Below are 20,732 nucleotides of genomic sequence, written 5' to 3'. Positions count from 1 at the left end.
GAAAAGAACCATATTTGAGGAAAGTTGAGAGCATAAAGAACATATTAGTAAAGCATTAAAATAATCAAATTTTCATGTGTTTACACTGTTACATGTCAATGACAATGTCTGTTAATAGGCCTAACCTTCATTAGAATGTGGAAGAACAAAAGTAGAAATGATTTTCTAATCATTCAGTTAATCCAAAAGTCAATCCAAGGTCAAAAATTCTCAGTTAAATGTGGACTTGTTAAAATATTTTTAATAAGTTCAGAGCCACAGCTAATTTCCTATTTAAACAATGTAATTCACAAGGGGCCTGCATCAGAAAATGCTATTCTCAAATATGCTGGCTTTAGCACACACACACACACACATACACACACGAATGATCTGGGGATATGAATGCAGGCAGCTGCTCCTGCACACTCCTATCCTAGCCCAGAGATGGTTGCCCAGTGTCCTGTGTGCACTATGGTACATGTCCCATGACTTTTGACATCTTAAAGTATAAGATTCTATCTAGATCTTAAACAGTAATTATATATTTTTAAATCAATATAGTTCAGCTTCCTGGATACCTCAATAGAAGTGCATTCTAATACACTTTTTTTTCTCTTAAAGAACAACAACATCTTAAGATTAGTAAGATGCTGTATGGATGCACATGATGAGGCTGAAAAGTAACAAGGAGTTAACAAGGAAGAGAGTACTCCTAAAACACTAAGATTGCAAATACCTGACCTTGGGATTTCCTGGTAACACTGGAGATTCCACTCAGCCTTTATATATTTAAAATACTTGAAAAGTAAGAGAAGATGCTCAAACAACTAACAAAACAGGTAAAGAATAACTTACAACGAAGTTTCTTAGGATCCTTATGGTCCTTCTCTTTATCATGCTTTTCTATTCCTGGGGAATCTGGTATCTCCTCTTCGATTGCTTCATCGGTTTCTGTCTATTGATTAGAGATTTCCCAAACACGTATTACTTTTGAGGTTATTTTAGATGTAATAGCACAATTCTCAATATAATCAGTAACTGATCCTCCCAACTGACTTTAGGGACCCAATCAGTACATAGAATATATGATATGATTTAGATACTTGGTAAATCTTTAAAAATATTTTTCCCCCTAAATAGGGGGAATTAATTCTGAATTCCAAAAAAGAAAAAAAACGCTGATTATTCACAGGATAATGAGTTTATATACTGATGATGAGGTTATCTTCCCTCATGTAGATCAAATGCTTAAGAATGACAGTAACAAGAGTCAAAAGGTTCTGACCTACAAGCTATGGCGAGAGAACATGATGAAGCTACATTCTGTGCTAACAGTACAAAGCTAACTAGCCAATGGCACATTAATTTTTCACACCAACAATTTTTTCAAATTATATTTTGTATCAATAGCTAGTAATCGCACTCACAGATTCATGGATGTTAGGCACTGAAAGAAATCCTAGAGCTCGTGGACAGCCTAACCAAAGTCTTTTCTGCCGGTTAAAAAATTGAAGTGAGTTCTCAAAGCTAAAATTACTGCTTTGCCTTTCACACTGATGTCTTTGCTCCACTCAGAATTTATTTTTGTGTATAGTGTTAAGAAAGGTTCTGATTTCTTCCTGGATATCCAGTTGACCCAGCACCACTTAAAGTTTATTCTTCCTTCCTTTTCTACAGTGCTACATCTGGCATGAAGTGTCCAAAGAACGCTGGTTTCTAGGCTCTTTACTGTGCTCCGCAGGTCCGTAGATCTACCCTGATATGGAGAGCATGCTGTATTAATTAATACAGCTGAAGAAGTCTTGGCATCGGACAGGGCAAGTCCTTACAGGTTCTTCTTCAAGAGTGTCCTGCGTATTTTTACCCTTTATATTCTGGTATGAATTTTACAATAAGCTTGCCAAGCTCCACCAGAAAACCTACTAGGATTTTGAAAGAGATTCAAAAATCTCAAGTCTATAAATTTATAAATCATTTGGAAGAATATTTTATCTTTATACTATTGAATCGTTTAAACCATGATATACTTCTCATCTAATTAGACTTTCTTTAGCGTTTAAGTTTTGCAATCTTCCCTGCGGAAGTCTCATGCATCTTTCTACATTTATTGTGCATATTTCTACAGTATCTTTTGCTACTCTGTAAACAGTAAATGTTTTAAATTTCATAGTAATATGTTATTCTTTTCACGTGGGCTTATTCTCTGATCCTATGGGCTTCAATTAAAAACAAAACAAAACATGGGGGCACCTGGGTGGCTCAGTGGGTTAAGCGTCTGCCTTCGGCTCAGGTCATGATCTCAGGGTCCTGGGATCGAGTACTGCATCAGGCTCTCTGCTCAGCAGGGAGCCTGCTTCCCTTCCTCTCTCTGTGCCTACCTCTCTGCCTACTTGGGATCTCTCTCCCTCTGTCAAATAAATATATAAAATCTTTAGAACAAAACAAAACATATTTTCTCTGCAAAGCCTTCCTGGACTCCTAACACTAGGTTAGCCCCTCACCATCATTAACCTCATCACATTTCATTGTATTAACTGCTCAGTTGTCTGTCTCCAGTCATCTTCTGCCTTTGGCTGTAAACTCCACGCAGAAAGGTGTAGCACCTGGTTGCATGCTGCTCTATCTCCAGGGCAAAGCACTCCCACATGTGTTAAATGAATGCAGCCATACTTGCTTTCAAGGGACTGGAAACAGATTATAGTGACTGGAGTGGAAAGCCCATATTAGGTAGAATAGAAGGTACATTTGAAAAGATAGATCAGGCTCAGGTTGTTGAATTTTAATGAGAGTCACAGAAGCTTTTCTGAGCAGGAGAAGATTATAAAGTTAACATTAGGAAGTTTTATATAGCAATGCTATTAAGAATGGACTGGTGGGGGATGAAATAAGAAAAACCATTTAGGAAGTGACTCTTGTCTAATATATAAAGTCCTGATGGTGGTTTCAAGAATAAACGGAGGGGCGCCTGGGTGGCTCAGTGGGTTAAGCCGCTGCCTTCAGCTCAGGTCATGATCTCAGGGTCCTGGGATCGAGTCCCGCATCGGGCTCTCTGCTCAGCAGGGAGCCTGCTTCCTCCTCTCTCTCTGCCTGCCTCTCTGCCTATTTCTGTCTGTGAAATAAATAAATAAAATCTTTAAAAAAAAAAAAAAAGAATAAACGGAAAGGAAGAGACAAGATTCAGAAATACACAATATTACAAATTGCAAAAGAAGAATATTTACATAGATGGGTAAATAATGGGCTAGAAGAGTTAAAAGAGGAGTAAGAGTTGATACTCAAGATTCCAAGTCTGGTTGTTCTGAACTGAGTACACCATAAGAATTTTAGAGTTTAAAAGGATACTTGGAAAAAAATCAAACCCAACGTTTCTATTTTGTAAGTGAAAACACGAAACCCACAGAGGTAGAATACTTCAGTAAGATCACAAACCTCATTCTAAGATTTCACCTATAGTCTCTGAAAGACCTCTCACTCTCCAATAAAGCCTGTGATTCCCAAATTTTCTTCAATCTGTTTAGTTTAAAATGATAACACAGTCCCGTAAGTATTCATTTTGCTTTTTGTCACTGACATATGATCCTTAGTCAGGAGTCATGTCCCCCTATAGTGAGGGACAAGAAAATAGTCTCAAAAAGTACAGCCCCTATCTGTTTCTTCCTGCTCTTATTAACAGCAGAATAATATAATTAGAGGTTCTTTTTGGTTGTTATACATATACACTACATATAAAACATATTATATTATGTGTCTACTACATATACATATATATACACATTATACACACACATGTAAGAGGTTAATTTACCAGGAACATGAGGGTACTGAACACCTCTCTGACTGGGGGACAGGGCAGAACTAGAACACCTCCAGGGGTAACTAAAGAGCTATCACAAGGAAAGAAAATGTGCTCATGAAGAAACTACAGCTTCATTCATTTCATACCTTTACCTAGGACCTGTCACCACCAAACAGTACTATTCCCAACTCATTAGTCATTGAATAAATACTATATACTAGGAACGGTTTGTCTCTCTTCTTGAATTACTTCTTTTTAGACCAATGCCTCATGGGAAAATTATTTAAAACCCACTACTAGCAAATATTATATAACTGAGAATATTAAATCATTCACCAGCCCCAAGGAATTGCTAAACCACCACTGCCTTTCCCACCTCTTGTCAAAATACATATTAAAGAAGTGTTTATCACATATAAACTGGAAACCAGATATGCAATAACCAATTAGAATGCAGAAAAGAAAAACAGCTCTGAAGTAAAAAAAATTTACATAACGCAAACACATACCTGATTACTGATAGTACTACTAAGAACTTTAAACCAATCGTTAATAACAGTGTCATTATCAGACTGAATGAGCAGTTCTGTTCCTTGACGGGTCTTCAGCTTTGGAGAGAAAGGGGGAAAAAAAAGAGGATGGTTAGTGCTTTCAACCAAATAAATGAAATTTATGTATTTTTAAGATTTTATTTTTAAAATCTCTAAAGATTTAAATTAAAGATTTAATCTCTACACCCAATGTGGGGTTTGAACTTACAATCCCGAGATCAAGAGCTGCATGTTCTACTGACTGATCCAGCCAGGAGCCCCTAAATAAATGAATATATTCAAGCCAAAGTCCACAAAACCACCGGCAGAAAACTAGATGCCATATTATATTGAGTGATGAAAGATTAATGCACAGCAATGGAATACCTTTTAATATAAAATAATCCCAGAGGAATTATTTTACAAAACATGAAGTTTTCCTCACAAAAAATTCTCAATGAAAATCCAATAATTTAAGGGTCCCAAATTCCAACACATAAATGCCATAAACCTTGCTGAAATCTAGCATCCTGTATCATTAAAAAAGTAGTTCAAGGAACAAAGCTGTGCATTTTCCATTAGAACTGAAAGAAAATTCACTTGTAAAGAAATAACACCTGTGATATTTTTATGTAAATCTGAGTGTTTTTCTCTCTCCAGTTAAAATTAAATATAGAAAAAATATATGATAGTGTTAAAACTTTCATGATTTCCTACTTAATAGGCAAATAAATACAATAGCCTAATACAAAGAGAAGGCCCAGACAATAAATGTTACATCACTTTTGGGCAGAAAGTACTAAATTGTGTCAAATCATGAGCTAACTCATGTAGAAATACTATGTATTATTTTATATGAGGGCAGAAACTAATTTATGTAGAATTTCTTTGGTTCAAAGTTTCTTACACTGGATTGAGGAAAAATTTTGAGTATTAAGAGAAAGCATTCCTCCTATTTTCTGGCTGGTAACTGTTTATTTTTCTTCCTTGTGGAACATATGGCAATGTTTCCCAAACAACATTCTGAAACATATGCCTCAAACATAGTTTCTAAAGTAATGTTTAAAAAAGGTATTCCACTCCCCCCCCAAAAAAAAGGGAAAAAAACACTTATATGATATTTATTCGGGAAATACTAGATTAAAGAAAGCTAAACAAGATTCTCTCCTTCAAAATGTCTCAGGGCTTTGATACTCCAGGGTGCTCTGATTTTTTAAGGAAAGAAAAACATCTATACCACTACCTACATTTATTTGACCATGGATTTGTTTTCACTCTGAAATCACGTATTAAAACTGCAAGGCTAATTCAGGAAACACTGACTTCCTTTCTTGTACTTCTTTCAAGAGAGTGAGTCAAACCAGCCAACCAATACTAAATATTCACTGCACATAAGATAATCTCGGTTAGAGGTTCTTCCTTAAAGATAAAGAAAAATACAGTCTCTCTGCTTAAAAAAAATAATAATCATCTAGTGGGACGAGTAATTTACAGATGATGGTAATGTAAGGTACACTAAATTAAATGCTATTTTAAAAGCATAAGTAAAAAGGCAGCACCAGTGTTGTGGTAGCATTTCTGATGGGTCTTGGAAGATAGGTAACACTTGACAAGCAGAGACTGCCATGGGTCAGTACTAATAAAGAATAAAAAACACAGCAGGAAAACCTAGGTCTCACTTGAGAACCAGCAACTCAGGAACAAGACAGGAAAGGATGGACACATGAGGTTATAAAGGAAGGCTGGGTTCTGGAAGACTGTTTGCAAAGACAGTCTGAGTAATTCCTCCCTTCTCCATATACACACCCTTCCGCCATGTGGCTTTACTGCGCCCCCATCAACAGGAGGGCTCTATTTCCCCACAAACCTGAGTACTCAGCTGACCTTCTGACTGCTTTAGCCAACGGAATACAATGATGTGTGACTTTCTAAATCTAAGCCTCGGGAAATGTCGTAGCTTCCACTCTCATCCTCTTGGAAGCCTGGCACTGCCTTGTGAAGAAGCCTGGAGCAGAATCCTTGAGGGAGAGATCTTATAAAGAAGGAGGCCTAGCAAACTGCTGGCACCGTTATCAGACACGTGAACTAGACCATCCAGATCCGGGAGAGCCACTGAATGACTAAAGCCTCATGAATGGTCCCACACTGAGATCAGAATCACTCAGCTCAGCACAGACCAAACAGAACAAACAGAACGGCTCTTTTCCTAAGCTACTAAACCCTGAGGTAGTCTGATATGCTGCAATAAACAATTGATACAGAATCCTGTATTACAGGGAGGAGGAGGGGACTGTATTATTTATTTATTTATTTTTATTTGAGACAGACAACAGAGAGGGCACGAGGGAGCACAAGCAGAAGGGAGAGCAGAGGGAAGAGCCCACTCCCCGCTGAGCAGGGAGCCAAACACAGGGCTTGATCACAGGACCCCGAAATCATTATCTGAGCCAAAGATAGCCCCTTAACAGACTGAGCCACCCAGGTGCCCCTACGGTGGTGGTGGTGGTGGGGGTGTTAATGACAAAATGGAAAGGTCTCAATTTATTTTCCATATTAGATTTGGCAGGTAAAGGAAACCACCACCCCCACCATTTTAAGATTTTACTTATCTACTTGTCAGAGAGAGAGTGAGCACAATAAGGGGGAACAGAGAGAGGGAGAGGCAGGCTCCCCACTGAGTAAGGATACTGATGTGGGGCTCAATCCCAGGACTCTGGGATCATGACCTAAGATAAGGGCAGACACTTAACTGACTGAGCCACCCAGAAGATCCAAACGAAACCATACCCTTTTTATTGTCGGTAGGGAAAGGCGAGATTATGGAACAAAGGTTCTTCATCTATAGTCTGAGATCCAATGACTTGTGCAAATGAAGCCAAGCTCTTCATGCCAGCTTCTTCTTAAATTATGATACCAAACTGGCTTAATGACCACCTTTCCCTTAATCAGTCACATTGAAATACAACTCAAAAGAATTCAAAAAGAAGAACATCCAATTAGTATAGTTAAGAATGTGAGTGATACTTAAAACAAACATATTACCTCAAATACATTCTTTTTGCTGGATTTATCCTTTGAAGCCATCTCCACTGTCGCCCCCTTTAGGTCCACTGTGAACTCTGGCTTGGACTGATTACTCCCAAACTTCATTTTAGAAAAAAGGAAAAATCTTTGTGATGTTCATGTACATGTGCATATCAAAAAGATTTAAGACCAATTATTAACAATAAACCAAATAAGCGATTACCCCAAATTTCTGTCTTTATTATAAAATAACAATTCCTACTTTAATATTGAAAAGTCTATAAGATATGAATATATTGTTCATAGAAATGGAAATAAAATGGCTCAACTTTCATCTTAATAAGAAAAACATAAAATAAAGCCACACAAATCTTTTTTCACCCATCAGTATAGGAAAAAAAAAATTTCAGAAGTTAGACGAAAAACTGTTCTCAATGATGTACTATATACTGGTTAATTGAACATAATAATAAAAAAAAATTCTGTTTTTTCATACAGTATGGAGCCTTCATATGCTGGAATAAAGCCTAGAGAGGGAAAATAGGTAATACTGTATTTGCAAATTTACAAACACATGTATTGTTTGGTTTTAGCAATTTTATTTCTTGGAATTGATCTTAGACTATCTATGACTATAGAAAATAGTCATATACCTATAAAATAGGTAAAATGATGTGTTCAAAAAGGCAAGGCAATATTCTTACATATGTATAAATAATATCTGGATTTGCCATATTTATGGATTATGCCACAAAACAAAAATTAATCTGGGTATCTGCAGATATCAAGAGCTTTTCCACCTAATAAACATTCTCTAATCCTGATTCTGTGCTTTCAAGAGTTCTTTCCTTATCGACTATTTATGCTGTCAACAACTAACAGTAACTTGTAAAAACAGAAAGCTCTAAGATCCATATTCTTTTATTCAGCCTTTCTTAGAAATTATAACTAAAGCCAGATGCTAATAAAGCCTCACCAGTTTAATAAGGAACTGTGAAAAGAATAGGGTGGTTTGAAAAGAAAAAGCACTTAGCAAGCTATTACATTTTGTTAACCAGATAAGGAAACGATTAGCAAGTAGCAGAAAATTATGTTAAAAATAGACTTACTCTGTATCTTGCCATCATTAAGTTAAATTTTTGTTTAGTCTCTTAACTAAGAATAGAAAATAGCATTCCTATTTACTGAAAGGTTAAGAGGTTTTAAAATCTTAAAGGGTTAATGAATTGTAACCTTAAGGTCAAAGATTTATTTTAGGAAATTTCATTTCTTAAAGTATTTTCAAGTAAAATTGTGCTTGTCATTGGAAATGGATCTTACTCATCAACCTGGTAAAATCTTGTGTGCTATTTATAATGTCAATAACTACTCAGCAGCTTCGCATTTAATAAATGGTTCGGGGGCGCCTGGGTGGCTCAGTGGGTTGAGCCGCTGCCTTCGGCTGAGGTCATGATCTCAGGGTCCTGGGATCGAGTCCCGCGTCGGGCTCTCTGCTCAGCAGGGAGACTGCTCCCCTCTCTCTCACTCTCTGCCTGCCTTTCTGTCTACTTGTGATCTCTCTCTCTGTCAAGTAAATAAATAAATAAATTCTTAAAAAAAATAAAAAATAAAAAATAAATGGTTCGACTTCATCTGTTTCCTTTTACTTCATCTTTTCGGCTAGCAACGTGTAAATAATGTACTTGTAACAAAACAGTATTTAGGATATTATATTGAATTTATTAGTGAAATCAAAACAAAGTTTAAGATATTATATTAAATTTTCATTAGTGGAATCATAATAACAATCACAAAAATTTTAACTTTTCTACAAAGTCTTGGCCTTTTTAAGTACTTTTGTCATTCAAAAGACATTAACCATAAAGCTACAATGAGCAAAGGTAAATTTTTGAGTAAAAATGACATATCTCAAAAGTTATAAACCTCAAATGTGCACATTTAACTGAACTGAACTTGTTGCCATCACACGCTCTGTCAATGGTTAGCTGTAAGCTAAGATACAAACAACTAACCAAGTATGACAGAGCAACCAAATACAAGTACAATGATAGGGCACGGAATGCTGGTAAAAAATGCATTCAAAACGGTTGGCAAAATTTTGTGTTTGTTATTCATCCTTTTTCAAAATTTAGTCCCACTCTACCATACACCCTCCAACGTATTCAAGGCAAAGAAAATGGAATTATTGTGGCAAGGGGCATGCAACAAGAACACATACAGTGACAGCTGAAACAGGAGCAGATTTTACATATGCAGGCCGTCGACTGACAGAATTTTTCCAAGAAGAAAGCAGCGAAAGCAAGAGCTCAGAGACTGAGCCCTGTTGGCAGAATGACTTGATGGAAAAAGGGAAGAAAATGATGATGTCATAATAATGCACAATGGCAAAATGACAAACAAGAGAAAAGCATATGGAACCAAATGGGACACAAATACAATTCCACAAGCAGACACAACACAAAGCTTAACTTCCAAATATTTTTATAAAGGCCTTTGCATTTATATCTCAGAATATCATCTGACTCTTACTACATAAATTCATATTTGATTTTTAAGGTGAATTGTTTTTAGAAATTACATTAAACAGACTTGCCTTAGCCTATAATCACAACAGAAGACATGAGGGTTAATCGGGAGAATCGCATCGGGCCCACTGCCACCTTGCTCAGCCCACTACTCAGAAAACCCTGAGCTTCCTCCTTGTGACCTGCCAGGCAATGTCCTCTGGTATCCCTTTCTAAGTTCTCTCTGGGGAGTGGCCCTACCATCCAATTTGCCTTCCCCTTCCTCTAGGACAGTGGTTCTCAACCATGGGCAATTTTGTGCTCTAGAGGCCATCTGACGATGTCTGGAGACGTTCGCAGTTGTCGCAACTGGAAGTGGGGCTGCTTCTATCTCCCGCTAAATACCACAGCATTTATAGGAGGGCCTCCAGAAGAAAGAACTATCTGACCCAAAAAGGAGACAAATTTTAGAAATTTTGAAGTACGTATAAGCAAACTTGAATAGCTAGTGATATTTGTGAGGTGATTTTTGTAATACTCAAGGTACATGATGAATGATATCTGAAAGGGAGCACAATATATGTCATGTCCTATTGTCACCATGCACTTGTCAGTCTTCCCCATTCCAGTGTAAGCCATGAAAACAGAGACCATGTCACTTACTTCTAAACTTTCAAACTTAACACAATGCCTAGAACAAAACAGGGTTTTATGTCTGTTGAACAAACTGGTGAAATGAAGTAAGAAAAAAAGCAAGTATAATTTATGCTATTGATACCACAATCTAGTAGATAATATTACACAGAAAACAACTGGAATGTAACCAGCCTAAAGGAGAAAGACCAGCTCATGGGATGATACAGCATCTATGTAAAATGTGTATTACATGCTCGAGTTGCACGCTGCATATGTACATTTTGTTTACCCAATATTAACTACCCATGGAACCAAACGTAAAATACAAAGCATGAATTATTTGAAAACAAAAACAAAAACAACTTCAAATAGTGTGGATACTTTTGCTCAGTCTTCAGTGAATATATGAATATATGCTCGGGAGTGAGCAAAAGATTTGAACCAGCTCTTTTTTCAAGTGGACCAAGGTATAGGTTTTGTACTACGTATGAAAAATAATTTTTAAAGAATCAAACTTCTGCAACATGTCCCCTTAACATATACCAAACTCAAACTAATAATAATGATCATAATAACAATAACAACATAAACCAAACTCAACTGGAGGAAAAGCAATCTCTTCCAACCTCAAAGGTATAAAATGGCTCTGCTACAGATCAACTAACACCTTCCTAAGAGATACTCAAGGACAATTTTCACTTATAGGTGATTTCTGTTTTTGGCTTTGATACCAGCCTTTAGAATCTCACCCTCAGGTGTGATTTCACTATACAAACAGGATACGTTTTACCTACAATAAATCCACTTGGTGACTGAGCAAAGAAACAAAACTATGATCTTCTTCCAAATCCTTTTTAATAATTGTAATTACAGAGTTAATTAAGAAGTCTCTCACATATTTCATCAATTTTTAATATTTATGAATGTTGTATAATGCCAAAATACATTAGATACATTCATATACTTTTTATTTGAATAATCTTACTTGCTTTTACTTAGACTATTTAGTTTTCATTCCCTTCATAAGTGTTACATATGGAAAGAAAAAGCAACAAAGTCTGATCTTTAAATATGCCATAAAACAAAAATTAAGAATTGACTGCAATAACCAAGCATTTTGTCTCCTCCCACATTTGTTTAGTTTTTATTAAGACTATAAATACAGTATGACTATATTTTATTTATACTAATCTGAAATGATAATATATTGTATGATTCACAATATATTAATAAAATTTCATTTAAAAGCAAAAATTCAAATACTGAATGAATCTCCAAAATTAAAAACGCATTAAGAATTCTACAATTTCCAAATTGGCTAGCTCAGTGAATTTTAAACTCTGCTTCCCTACTGCCACATGGCAACAAAGTGACAGAACTCTGGCTGATGAACAGACATACCTCACACCCTTTGTCAGGATCAGATTTTTTTTTTTTTTTAAAGATTTTATTTATTTATTTGACAGACAGAGATCACAAGCAGGCAGAGAGGCAGGCAGAGAGAGAGAGAGGAGGAAGCAGGCTCTCCGCGGAGCAGACAGCCTGATGTGGGGCTCGATCCCAGGACACTGGGATCATGACCTGAGCCGAAGGCAGAGGCTTTAACCCACTGAGCCACCCTGGCGCCCCTGTCAAGATCAGATTTAATTGTGAGTTCTCAATTATGTAAAACCCGCAAGAGTGAAAACCTTAAACAAAATGCAACCAGCCTCTACTAACAATCAACATCTTCACATTTAAAAAGTTTCCATTTTCTTTTAAAAGCATACAAACCGGCCTACCTAAATGATGCCTCTTAACATAATGCTCTACTTTATCTGTACATACCACAACCTCCAATCCTTAAGTATCAGAAATTATCAAATCAATGCCCATTATCCAACTTTCTTTGGGTACTTTTTAAAATGTATTAATCTCTAACTGTTCTCCATTCTTCTTCTTTCATTCATTTCCTGCACTCAATTTCAAACAGAAGTTGAGCCATAAGTAGGAGGAAATAATTACATAACCCTGTAGGAATGCATTAACATAAATGAAAGTACCATATGTTTTACCTCAGGGGGAAAAAAGGAGAAACACATAATTATCAATTTACTTTAAGATAAGTGAAACTAAAATTTCAATCTTTAAATATGGAAAGCATATTACAGGTCAGTTCCACTGTACTGGCTAAACAATGAAGCAAATCAAAGGTAGAGTAAAACAGAAGAATCATTCTAGAATGTTCATTTTAGTGCCCAATCCAGAGAATTTAGGGCTGCCACATCAAAGTATTTGTGGACTAACATGCTCTGTGGCATTCCTGGTTCAGAAGAATGTTAAATGGTTGCATTATAAATGCAGATAAGTAGAATTTGCTTAAATTTTATAAATAGATTTTTTTCATCAAATGTAAGACCCATAGGTCCTGTTAATTTTAAAGCAACTCAGTAAATGTAAGAAAATATTGGTTAAGGTAGGATATAAAGCAAATTAAAGACATTAGATTGATTTCACTTTAAATTTTACTTAAGCACTGACCTTTCAAACTCAATTACCAAAAATTTTTTTTAAATATCCAGGGCATGGACTCTGGAGACAAAATGCTACCTCGATCTGCCACTTAGTACTAGCTATACAAAATTCAGCAAGTTCCTTAACTGTTTTATACCTCATTCTCTTAACTACAAAAAGGGAACAGGGGATGAGAAACAGTAGCTATATCAGACTTAAGAGGGTAATATATACATAATCTGCCCTTAGAACAGTACCTGATACATGAAGCTTTCAAAAAGTGTTAGCTGTTACATGTCACAAATTCTAGTTTTTAGTATTTGTTTTACAAATTAACCAAAGTGTAATAATAGTAAACATTCAGATACACAAAAACCTTCAAAATCCCATGAGTAATGGGACATTTACTTATTCTTCTAAAAGCGGGCTGACATTATCTACAAATACAGACACTGGAATCACCAACGGGTATCCAAAGAACAGATCACAATTCAAGGTGGGGCTTGACATATTTCTTAGCTTATTTTCTAACTGAATAGCTGAATTAGCCAAGTCACAAGCACAAGAAAGCTTTATAGGTATCCCCTGCTTTTCGAAAGTTCATACCACACCACTTTGCTTCTACAAAACACAAAACACATTGTTGTTTTTGCTAACCAAAACAAATCTGATGAGTATTTTCACTTTCATTAAAAAAGGTGAAAAGTGAAAACAGTGTTGGGCATTTGCTGTGCTGCGAGCAACTACGGAGCCAGCACACACCCTGAACAGCGAAGGTGGTCCACCAAGCACCTCAGTTTTAACTGTGTGAGCATCTGTGTTTTAGCTCCTTTGGTGCATCGGTTAGCAAGATATATCCTAAGGGGGCGCCTGGGTGGCTCAGTGGGTTAAGCCGCTGCCTTCGGCTCAGGTCATGATCTCGGGGTTCTGGGATCGAGTCCCGCATCGGGCTCTCTGCTCAGCAGGAAGCTTGCTTCCCTCTCTCTCTCTCTGCCTGCCTCTCCATCTACTTGTGATTTCTCTCTGTCAAATAAATAAATAAAATCTTTAAAAAAAAAAAAAAAAAAGATATATCCTAAGGTATCAGAAAAGCCTAAAAGAGGTTTTTTTCTTGGTGGGGGGGCGGTCTGGGAATGCTCAAAAACTTTCCCATATAGATTAATGATAACTGCTTCTTTACTTCACAAAGGTTTCAGAAGAGCACCCTGCTTTCGGACAGCAGGGGAAACCTGTAATACCCTGGAGCTTATTCAAGAGATCTATTTTGTTCTATAATGTCCAAGTAGTAACACCATCTTTCAGTTCAATGGATAAAATGGACTTCGTTGATTTTAATAATACAACTAAGCAAATTTCCAACTAGCCTTCCTCTTTTGTTTCAATTCAAAGTGCATCTTTTAAAAAACTTCATTTACTTTTATTTGCATACTAGTTGTAGCTAGCTAGGACTCTGAAATACTTTGTGAAAATCAGGTACGATACCATCACGTAATTTAAATGTGTAAAGCCTTCAGAGAAAAGAAATACTTACCCAGCTTGTGCTGCTTCCTTGAGTTTTGGTGAAGAGTAAAGATGAACCTTGCAACACGGCCCAAGATGACAACCAGTTCTTTCTGTAATTATAAAGATAACCAACTAGAGCTTTGCTATTCAGTTTTTCCAACCAAATTTAAAATATTACAATCTAGTTATCAATGTTGTCCACAATTTACATTCATTATTGAGATTCTAAGTGTTTTTATTGAGGATATACTGCTAATGGAATTACATTCATTTTATGGTCCCAAGATGGACCATAAAGGCCCCCAAACGAAGGTAACAGAGACACCTTATCAGAAGAACTATATACCTAATTATGTTCACATGGTAATCCAGCACACTGGATCAAAGGTACCAAACTACTTTGAAGGAACATGAATTGAACTCTGTATTTGGCAAAAATTATTCATGATTAAAACTCAGGCAAATGTGTCCACCTCACCTAATTCTTTATAGATACAGATTATTTTATATTTCTTGGATATCTCCCTTCCCCTAATAAGGCTATATCAGGTAAGTGGGAGATACTAGGCACCTAAGTAGATAGTAGGTATAATAAATTACATACTCATTGATCAGAGGTCACTAAGATGACGTTTCTTTTAAAATTTTGTTTTTTGTTTTATATTTATATATGTTTATATATTTGTTTATAACGACATACACAAATTGATTTTTATTTATATTTATTTTTATATTTCTTGGTTATCACCCTTCCCCTGATAAGGTTACACTATGTAAATGGGAGATACTAGGTACAATAAATTACATACTCACTGATGATGAGGTTACTAAGCTGAGGGTTTTTTTAATTGTCTAAGTTATAAAAAAATATAGATAGATAAATATCTGTATATCTATATATATATAGATATCTCAAAATTCTAAATATAAAAATGTATAAAAAGGAAGGCCCCATTTCTTCTCCTTCAATCCACATTGTAGAAAAAAAACAATATTTACCTTATAAGAGAATTCAATTGTTGGAAGGCTAAAATGAATGTCAAATATATATATGCATACCTTACTGCCAAACATACTGACAGTTTTGTGAAAACTCTATGGGCACTCAAAAGGAACACTTTCAGAATGTAGAATTCAGTAACTATCAATTAGACCTACTTTGTTATTTTCTATGTATACTTGAACTTCATGCATTAAAAGTGAAATAAGATTTACTACTATTGAGTATTTTTCCTTTTACTTCCTGTTGGTTTTGCTTTTGGTTGTTAATGCTACTTATTTGGTGAATGGCTATTCTTAATGATTAGATCTTTACTGTACATTTATTCATGGTTTTTTTTTTTTTTAAAGATTTTATTTATTTATTTGAGAGAGAGAGACAGTGAGAGAGAGCACGAGCGAGGAGAAGGTCAGAGAGCAAAGCAGACTCCCCATGGAGCTGGGAGCCTGATGTGGGACTCGATCCCGGGACTCCAGGATCACGCCCTGAGCCGAAGGCAGTCGTCCAACCAACTGCGCCACCCAGGCGTCCCTTATTCATGGTTTTGATGTGCCTTTTTTTTTTTAACTTTTCTGAATCATTTTTTTAAAAGATTTTATTTATTTATTTGACAGAGAGAGACACAGCGAGAGAGGGAACACAAGCAGTGGGAGTGGGAGAGGGAGAAGCAGGCTTCCTACTGAGCAGGGAGCCTGATGTGGGGCTGGATCCCAGGACCCTGGGATCATGACCTGAGCCACAGGCAGATTCTTAATGACTGAGCCACCTAGGTGCCCCTGAATCATTTTTCTGATGTCTTTCATATATATATATATATAAATATATATATAAATATAAATAAATAAATATATATATATATATATATATATATAAATATTTAGGTGGGTTTTGTTTTGTGCTTCAATCTGAACATCTTTATCTTTCAACAGAGGAAGAGAGTCCATTTACATTTATTGACACTGATACATGCTTGGGCCTTTCGACATCATTCTGTAACGTCTTCCTCTTATTATTTTGTTTTGTGTGGATCTTAAGATATTAGAAGGGATTTATTTTTATTTGTAAGTTTATTTCCACTTTAAATGAACTTTTTTTTTAAAATTTTATTTATTTGACAGAGAGAGAGAAATCACAAGCAGGCAGAGAGAGAGGAGGAAGCAGGTTTCCCGCTGAGCAGAGAGCCCGATGTGGAGCTCGACCCCAGGACCCTGGGATCATGACCTGAGCGGAAGACAGAGGCCCAACCCACTGAGCCACCCAGGTGCCCCTTAAATGAACTTTTTAAATTTAATTTTCAAAATTAAGAAAACTGTAGAACTAGTCAATGTATCTAAAAATATTGGGTATTTGAATACCCAATGAATTAACAACTGAACAACAACAGTTGAATTAACAACTGAATTAACAACAGCTGCCTCAAAGACTGAAGTTCTTGTGTACCTGGGTTGCAAGCAGAATTAGTCACATTTTTTTCCTGGAAAAAAATAAAAATGACTGACGGCCCCACTATGGTTATTCAGACTTGTGTACCTGGAAGGTAGTCATTATCTCAAAAATAAATGAAGTGAGCCTGTCCTTTAAATGATAGTATTTGTTGACAAAAAATTGAAGCTTTCAAAGGGAAAACAGAATTTTGGAAAACTTGGCATATCTGCCACTGTGAGGTTGACAATTTTCCAATATCTAATGACTCTTCTGATAATGTTACTGATTTGTGATTCTTTGATATTATAAAACATGTCAACATTTGAAAAATCAGCAAACTTAGTGAACCAGTGTTTTCCAAAGGATCTCCAAGATGCTACAAAATTATGTACAGGTAGAGATAGTAAAATGCACCACAGACCAATGGAGTTTTTTTTTTTTAAGATTTTATGTATTTATTTGAGAGAGAGAGAGCACGCGGGAGCATAAGAGCAGGGTATGGGGCAGAGGGAGAAGCAGACTCTCTGCTGAGCAGGGAGCCCAATGTGGGGCTCAATCCTGGGATTCCAGGTGCCGAAGGCAGACATTTAACCAACTCAGCCACCCAGGCGCCCCAGACCAATGGATTTTGAGGTAACCAAGTATGAAAAGTTCAATAACAGTTTTTCTCAGTCTTAACTTGTGGCATTTTGGTGTAACAGAAAAATATATGCACTTATCTAAGGAGATTATTAAAACACTCCTCCCTTTTCCAACTTTATATATGAAAGGGGGATTCTCTTCATATACACTTCAGCCAAAACAATGTGTCACAGAAACTGACTGCCAGCAGAGATGAGGCTCCAGCTGTTTTCCATTAAGCCAAATATTAAAGATTAGCAAAAATGTGACAATGCCACACCTCTCATGGAAAATTTCTGCATTGGAAATACAGGGGGGTTTCTTCATAAAAATGTTACTTGCATTTACATATAATGGGTTATCAGTTTTAAAAATTAAAAAACTTGAAATTTCTCAAATCTACAGCTATAAACTGTACACACAAAAGTTCTTTGCAAGGGGCTCCTGAGTGGCTCAGTGGGTTAAGCCTCTGCCTTCAGCCCAGGTCATGATCTCAGGGTCCTGGGATCGAACCCTGCATCAGGCTCTCTGCTCAGCAGGGAGCCTGCTTCCCCTTCTCTCTCTGCTGCCTCTCTGCCTACTTGTGGTATCTCTCTCTGTCCAATAAAAGTAAATAAAATCTTAAAGAAAAAAGTTCTTTGCAATAATCACAAATGAAACAAGATGGGATAGGGAGGGAGACAAATCATAAGAGACTCTTAATCTCACAAAACAAACTGAGGGTTGCTGGGGGGGGTGGTTATGGAGAGGGTGATGGGGTTATGGACACTGGGGCAGGTATGTGCTATGGTGAGTGCTGTGAAATGTGTAAACCTGGCGATTCACAGACCTGTACCCCTAGGGCTAATAATATATGTTTATAGAAAAATAAAAATTATTTTTTTAATTTTTTAAAAAAGTTCTTCGCATTTTGCAAAAATTAATCAATAATTTTTAAGAGTTTTTTAACGATGGGGTGCCTGGGTGGCTCAGTGGGTTAAGCCGCTGCCTTCGGCTCAGGTCATGATCTCAGGGTCCTGGGATCAAGTCCCACATCGGGCTCTCTGTTCGGCAGGGAGCCTGCTTCCTCCTCTCTCTCTCTGCCTGCCTCTCTGCCTACTTGTAATCTCTCTCTGCCAAATAAATAAATAAAATCTTAAAAAAAAAAAAAAGAGTTTTTTAACGACGTCCTCAGATCAAAATGTTTAACAACCACTAATAGACAGGAAACTAAAAAACTGGTTTGCTCAACTCTACATAAATAAATTTAAAGATGATGAAATGGATGATATTCTTAGAAAACATAAATCACCGGAAGTTTTCCAAATGAAGTAGAAAATCTAAAGGGCTAATTACCACAGGAAAAATGACAACAATGAAAACAGAGAAAGTGGCCAAAGAACTATCCGTACTACACATGCCCAAAAGGGAGAAAAAGGAAAAACAGACTCCATTCACAAGTGACTTCACCCATGGAACAATTTAAGGAACAAATAACTGCAGTATTTGTAAAGGTATTCCAGAGCACTTAAAAGAAAAATTTCCAAGTACTAAAATGTGACAAAGACAGTTCAGTTAAAGGAAATCTTAAAAACTTAACTATATGTAAATTTCAAACTCTTCTTTACACAACAGACTGATCTCTGTGGACTATAAAATCATAGCCTTTTGGCAGTTCTTAAAAACTGGGGAAAATGCAACTTGCTTACAGTTTTATTTTATTTATTTATTTGACAGAGAGAGATCACACATAGGCAGAAAAGCAGGCAGAGAGGGAGGCGGAAGCAGGCTCCCTGCTGAGGAGAGACCCTGATATGGGGCTCCATCCCAGGAGCCTGATCCCAGGAGCCTGATCCCAGGAGCCTGAGCAGAGGGCAGAGGCTTAACTCACTGAGCCACCCAGGCACCCCACAGAGTTAATTTCCTTAATTCATCAGGAGGTACCACACATTAACTAAAAAAGCCAAGGTCACAACAAACAGATAAAGGGGATGAACTGACAATTCACCAACAAAAAAAGACACACAAATGTCTTGGGATACTCTACGACACTGCAAAGTAATACAAATTAAAAATATCATTCTCTAATCTCTATTAGCAAAGATAACAAAAGCAGACAACATATTGAACTGGCAAAGGTGTGGAGAAATCCACTGCTTCTGGAAGTATGAACTGATTCAATGCCTTAGAGCATAATTGAGAACACTATCAAAATAACTGCTGCATATAGCTTAGCAATTCCACTTTTGTAAAATCTATTCAACAGGGATATTTATATACTTGCAAATTAACTATGTAAGATCTAAGTACAATACTGTTTGCAACAGCAAAAGAATGTCAACATTCTAAATGTCTAGCAACAGACAGGCATATTTACCTACCATATGGCGAAATAACTAGGACACAGCTACACAGTATATAACCATGGAGAAGTTAGAAACAATGTGGCGGCTCCACATGCAACAAAATAGAACCATCTCCAAAATAAAACTGTTCAAAGACTGTGTTTAAAAAAATTAATCGGGGCACCTGGGTGGCTCAGTGGGTTAAAGCCTCTGCCTTCGGCTCAGGTCATGATCCCAGGGTCCTGGGATTGAGCCCCACATCGGGCTCGCTGCTCAGCAGGGAGCCTGCTTCCTCTCCTCTCTCTCTGCCTGCCTCCCTGCCTACTTGTGATCTCTATCTGTCAAATAAATAAATAAAATCTTAAAAAAAAAAAAATTAATCTATGCAGGGGTGCCTACTTGGCTCAGCTATTTGAGCATTGGATCCTTGCTTTCGGTTCAGGTCATGACCTCAAGGTTGTAAGAGCTAGCCCTGTGTTGGGACTGGCACTCAACTAAGAATCCACTCAAGATTCTCTCTCCCTCCCCATCTACTCTTCCCACCAATGTGCACACTCGCACTCTTTCTCTCAAATAAATAAAATCTTTAAAATATGTATATTTTAAAAATTAACCATGCATATAGATACATATATATCGTCTATCTCAAGGAAAACACTAAACACTACATCTCATTCATTTAACTAGTTACTTCTGGATAATGGAAACCATGGTTGGATGACTGATTTTTGGCTAAATATTTTGTATATTTCATTAAGTGTACACTTAATGCTTACTGAAACAAATTACTTATTTATTTTTTATTTTAAATATTTCACTTATTTGAGAGACAGAGCGTGAGGATAAGAAGGGGGAGGGGCAGAGAGAGAGGGAAAAGCAAAGAAGCTCACTGAG

The 20,732-nt window shown here is 36.7% G+C and overlaps 1 protein-coding gene across 4 annotated transcripts in view; it reads right to left on the bottom strand.

Annotated features, from left to right (window-relative positions):
- ARHGAP12 (Rho GTPase activating protein 12) overlaps positions 1-20,732 on the bottom strand; it is a 110,051-nt gene that overhangs the window by 7,528 nt on the left and 81,791 nt on the right. For all 4 annotated transcript variants that reach the window (XM_044228685.1, XM_044228682.1, XM_044228686.1 and 1 more), the window contains 4 exons: positions 14,497-14,578; positions 7,351-7,452; positions 4,288-4,386; positions 838-937 (listed from right to left, as the gene is read on the bottom strand). In XM_044228685.1, coding sequence (XP_044084620.1) covers positions 838-937; positions 4,288-4,386; positions 7,351-7,452; positions 14,497-14,578 — 383 coding nt within the window. The remainder of the gene's footprint in view (positions 1-837; positions 938-4,287; positions 4,387-7,350; positions 7,453-14,496; positions 14,579-20,732) is intronic.

This window comes from Neovison vison, chromosome 12, assembly GCF_020171115.1.
Source record: "Neovison vison isolate M4711 chromosome 12, ASM_NN_V1, whole genome shotgun sequence".
Taxonomy (NCBI): domain Eukaryota; kingdom Metazoa; phylum Chordata; class Mammalia; order Carnivora; family Mustelidae; genus Neogale; species Neogale vison.
The sequence above is the reverse complement of the archived record's forward strand: the minus strand, read 5'-3'. Positions and strand labels throughout refer to the sequence as shown.